The 5,590-nt window shown below is 41.4% G+C and overlaps 1 protein-coding gene across 4 annotated transcripts in view; it reads right to left on the bottom strand.

Moving 5' to 3' along the window:
- The window catches only part of sh3pxd2aa (SH3 and PX domains 2Aa), a 167,093-nt gene that overhangs the window by 13,144 nt on the left and 148,359 nt on the right, over positions 1 to 5,590 (bottom strand). For all 4 annotated transcript variants that reach the window (XM_032527006.1, XM_032527012.1, XM_032527019.1 and 1 more), the window contains one exon: positions 4,922 to 5,005. In XM_032527006.1, coding sequence (XP_032382897.1) covers positions 4,922 to 5,005 — 84 coding nt within the window. The remainder of the gene's footprint in view (positions 1 to 4,921; positions 5,006 to 5,590) is intronic.

The raw sequence follows: 5,590 nt of genomic DNA, 5'->3' as shown, positions 1-5,590 counted from the left end.
GTGTGTGTGTGTGTGTGTGTGTGTGTGTGTGTGTGTGTGTGTTGGCGCCGGCTTCACACTGCAGGGACAGAACAGTGAGTTGCGAGCGGTCATTGGCATTCTATAAATCAGATTAGGGACCTCCTGTAAATGATAGCACTCTGGGCAGGGCAGGGGACAGCAGGCTTGTGTTAAACTTTGGAGTGCGAGACGCCATCCCTCACTATCCCACAGTGAAGTCACTTGGCCGTCAGTAGCCAATCAACATCCCCAGAGAGGTCAAGACACGCTGACCTGGCTCTGTGTCCCAGCACGAGGGACTCAAAAAGAGATGTTCTGTAATTTAATTTCAGTCCAGAGAGCACACTTGTTATGTTGTCAAGATCTCTGGCTCACATCCCGCTCTTCTTTATGAAGTGTAACGTAAAAGGCAAAGAAGTCTGAATCAGCAAACAGGCTGCAGAGTATACGGCTGTTCTCTTCCATTAGCAAATTACATCCTGCGAGAACATAAATCCTTTGTGATCGCTCTTTGTTTTTGTCCTTTGCCAGTGCTCCTTAATCAAACTGTATCTATCTAAGTGTCTGTGCAGAGCTGTAAAACCTCACTCACACGTTTCTTATCGCTAACTCAGCAATGCATTATCAGGCAGGGACAATTGTGTATCCATCCACATAGCAAAAAGGGGGACAGGGGACAGGGATGAGAAGAGAGTGTTGGGAAGATAAGAATGAGAGAAATGTGCAAAGGCTGAAATTTGGCGTGGGTCAAATTTCAGCTTATAGAACTTTCCTAGTGAAATGCATAGAATCTTGCCTTTGGTTGTCTTAACTTTCTGGAACTCACATTATTCCCAATAGCAAACCCAAGCCATTGGGTATGCCATGCATTGAAACAACTAACAAACCACTACTGTACCTGCAACTGAAGCACTGTTGAACCGAGACAGACAGCGTACGGTAATTGGACAGTATGTCAACAGACAGTAACACAGTCAGAAAGTGAAGTGTGCTGGTGAATGAAAAAGTTGGAAATGACATGACTCCAGTCAGCAGAAGCTGCAGTTTTCATGGTGAGACTATTTTCGATGGTGGAAAAAGAGCTACTGGCCCAGAAGCTGTTAGCTTGTTTGCAACGTAGCCAGTAACACTGGCTGCCCAGTGACACTCCTCTGTCCTCAGCTGTCTTCTGTAACCTTACCTGCAGCTTATTCAACATAGCCCATTGCTTTCAACCAATAAATCATACAGTAACAGTAACAGTCAGACTGCAGTGTTTTTAATTCTTTATCTAAGATAAACTAAGGCTGCCAGACCCCTATTTACCACCGGTGAGCTGCATTCCGGATGCATCTTAGACGTTGGAAAACATAATAGACATCAGAGATCTCTTTTACGAGGACAACACCAGAAAAGAGAAGGCATGGAGGTAAATTACAGGAGTGCTTTGAGTGGAAGGTAGATACTAGCAAAGTACTTGTGGAGATAATAACATCTGCAAGTCGGACATCAGGAAGCTCCGTTTCTGAGAAGCTCCTGGTGTGGTATGGTGCGTATCTAAGTACAGCACAAAACCGGAACGCAACACAGACGCGCCAGTGGTGAATTGAAATTACTGAATACGTAGCAACAATACCCTCCAGTACTTCAACAATCCAACCAATCATTGTGTTTTTGGTCATTTGAGGGCCAAAAGTTAAATGGTAAAATACCCAATGATGTATTTTATATTCAGATCACGTGCCTTTCAGCTAAACACGTTTGCTGAAACTACATAAAACCTTGGCCAAAAGGTTTTATGGAGGATCTGGTCACCATGACAATAATTAGCATTTCTGGTGGCCTGTAATAACATTAGCAATGCTGAGTCATGCTTACAGGCATAGCGATTGACTGTAAACATTGCAAGTTAGCTGTGCCCTGCGAATGCCTAAGTAGTCTGCATGTTTGAGCTGATATTCAATAGAAGTATGTATGGTATGTATGTATAGGTATGTATTTGGTATGCAAGACATAATGACAGAAAAGACATCTCTCCATGGAAGCATGGACACATTCACCTGCTAGGGAGCTCCAGGGACAAGTTCAGCTGCTTCCTCCTATTTAGCCATCATTAATGGAGGCCAGGAACATATTAATATACAGTATAGTCATGCATGTCTCAAAACTAAATTTAGGCATAGGAATCTTCAAGACTACTTTGCTGTTTTTGGTTGCAATGTCTGTTAAGACTGGAACCTTCAGGACCCCTAGAAATCTGGGGTCAGTTCCCTGCTTTGCTCAGTTGATGAAATACGTATGTTCAAGTCTATACAAATATTGCTTGAACAATCAAAGATGCATCACGCTGTACAAAACAAATAGATATATAGGCATAAGATATATTAATTATGTGACCTGAAATAGTAAAAGTAAAAAGTAAAAATAAGTGCTGGAGTTCAAGAACATGAACCAAAAGTGTTGAACGTGTTTCATTCTCTGGTGGCGACAAATAGGCGGGTGACTCATCCACTCTCTACAGAGGTTGAGGTCTGTGTGATTAAAACCAGTCGGCAGATTGGGCTGCTGTCCCACTTTCACACTTTCCATCAGCTTATTCGGGCCAAGCCTCACTATTCTGGGAGACATATCTAGTTAGGTAACATTCCTGCAGACCTGGGTAACACTGTTCCCCTAACCTGCCATAGCTTCATATGCTCCAGTCCATTAATGACAATATACTGTGAACAGTGACCCTTTAATATTTCCAGTTAGACTTGTGACAAGAAGGTTGCCAGATTGAATTCCTAAATAAGCTGTTTCGCGGGGAATTAATGAGTAATGTCCCCCTGTCTACCTTTATTCTTCCCCACAAAACCAAATAGGCTAAACGCCATGGGTGTGTGGCCGTGTGTGTAACTTACCCTTCATCAACTGCCTGAGGCTGCTGACTATAGAAGAATATTTACTGTATGTCAGTGTGTGTATTTTTTAAAAGGAACGAACATACATTTGGTAAGAATTTGTCCAGTATACAATCTCCTCTGATTAATCACTAATGCCCCATTGCCTGCTGGTCTGGAGGAAGGTGGTAACACAAGCCAGCCCGCCCATGCTATACTATGATGAGGGGGGGCAGGCATGTTATTAAAATACAGAACATCTGCCTAGAAATAGAAGAAATATTGGATAGGATAGAACAATATAATGTAATTCCACTAAATAAAAGACAAACCATTCATTATTACCTATTACTTTTACTTTGCATCTAAATACATGACACATTTTCTATGTGCTTAGTCTGCCACTTTTTAAGGAAAACAATTCCAGTTCTAGTTCCATTGTATCATAATTTTGGATAGTCATCATGGAAACATTAATTGGTAGAACAGGCAGTACTGTGATCCAATGGAAATAGCCATTGTCAGATTGACAGCGCTGTAGCCCAATGCACAAGTCCAGGAACAGCTTCCATAAACAAATTCTAACTACAAGGCGTCTGTTTGAAGCCCTGACTAAGCCTGGAACCAGGCAAGTGCCTAGTTGACAGTCGGAGAAAAGCTTGCAGTAGAAAGCGCCACTCGCCCCCAAGAGAAGTGACTGCATGTTTTTTCAGACACAGACTCATGTCTCTCTTTCAGCATTGAAACAACGATGACTCGACAAAACCACAGATGACTTGCCAAATGCTACAATGAAAAGCCTGCAAGGACATCTTCGTGTTTGTCTTTTTTAAAGATTTACAAGCAAAATGCAAAACCCCTAACAGCATTTTAAGGAAGTTTGTTTTAATTAAGCAGCAACACTGTTATACAATCATTTATGTTCACATGGCTCAGTGGCCGTCAAGGTTGATGAGGTTGTGTTGTGAGAGCCAAATAGCCTTAATAATCCAAATCGGTTTAAGGCAGTCCAATTATTTTGCCGCTCTGCGTGAGCTGAAGAGCGTTCCAAAGTTTGATGGAGTGAGATGTGAGATTTCAGTGTCAGAGCTGAACCAATGTGCTGCTCCCAGTAGATACTCAAGGCCAGTTGTTGTTGGCCGCAAACTTTAAAGGGGAGTGGGGCCATTTGTGGGGAAGGTGTGTACTATGTGTGTGGATATGGAGGTTTAAGACCCTTATTATTGTGTGTTAAATTTAACGTTATTAGTTCTGATATTACAAATATCTACATTGTATCTTAAAAACAATAAGCTTACAAAGTAGCTATAGTTGGGTCATGTAATGACTCCTGAGGCAGTGCTATTCCCTGATACCTGTAAGATGTAGGGATGTAACGATACACGTAACTCACGATTTTATACCATTCGCAATTTAAAGTTCGCGATACGATTTTCTCACAATTTTTTTAACAGAATGAGCTGCAGACAAATGTCTGAGCAATTACTTTATTGATATAAACTGTAGAAAACAATGTGTTTTCTTATTAAAAGTGCAACTGAAACTCTATTTTAAATAACCACATTTAAATAAAAAATTATAATTACATTTAAAAAAAAAATCCCAAATCCAAATAACTAAATAAGGAGGTCGCATCGCAAATAATTTCTTATCTGAACCTGTTTACACATTTACAACGCTTTTTAACCGATTCAAGATGTTTTGTTGCATCCATAGTAAGATGTAAACTCAGAAATAGCTAGTGAGTGGACCTTTGAGTTCAAATTGTTTTGCCACACATATTTCCAAGAATCAAGGAACACAAAAAATGCGAGTGCTTTCATCTATGAATGCTTCTGCAATATATGCATACATGCTAATAATTACAAACTAAATCTGTATGTGTCCATATGCATCAGCTGCTTTGCGATGCTATGTGGAGAGAGACAATGACTCAGTGTCTGATTCCTTGTGGTTTTGTAGATTTGTATTGTTGTATGCATTTGCAGGCCCATCCGTGTGGGATGTGTTTACATTGTAATGTGTGTGTGTGTGTGTGTGCCCGCTGTCTTTATGTTCACCTCTGCTCTGCTGGCGGTTGACTATACCCCCGAGGGTCCAGCGGCGGTCCAGCCTCTTCAGATGTGCCTTGCGTCTCTTAGTAACTGATGATGATGAGGAGCAACCAAAAAGAAAACAAACAAATAATTGTGGAGTTAGTGTAGGAAGCATAGATTAGCAACATGAACAACGGCAAAAGAAGAAGAAGCTGTTGTTAGCAACACTACAATAGTTTCCAAGGAACAAGGGCAAATAAACAACGGCTGTATGTCAAGTCTGAAGCCAGTTGACCATATCTTGCAATGATTAGCTGGCTTTGTAAGTATGTTAGCTAAGGACATGGTAAAGGCAAAGATAAGTGCAGTTTGATGGCAACAAGCAAACATTTCTCAAGTTTTTTTTTATTATACACATATTATTTTATAGTATATTATACACATATACGGTATGGGCTTAAATCACAACTTTTGTGGGGGGGCAGTAGCTCAGTCCGTAGGGTGTTGGGAACCGGAGGGTCGCTGTATCAAGTCCACATATGGACCAAAGTACGGTGGTGGACTGGTATCTGGCACTGCCAAGGTGCTCTTGAGCAAAGCACAGAACCCCCAACTGCTCGGGGTGCCTTTCCATGGGCAGCCCCCCCCCACTCTGACATCTCTCTATTTAGTGCATGTATAGGTATTGAGCAT

This window comes from Etheostoma spectabile, chromosome 2 (genome assembly GCF_008692095.1).
Source record: "Etheostoma spectabile isolate EspeVRDwgs_2016 chromosome 2, UIUC_Espe_1.0, whole genome shotgun sequence".
Taxonomy (NCBI): Eukaryota; Metazoa; Chordata; class Actinopteri; order Perciformes; family Percidae; genus Etheostoma; species Etheostoma spectabile.
This window is presented reverse-complemented; position numbering and strand designations above follow the sequence as displayed.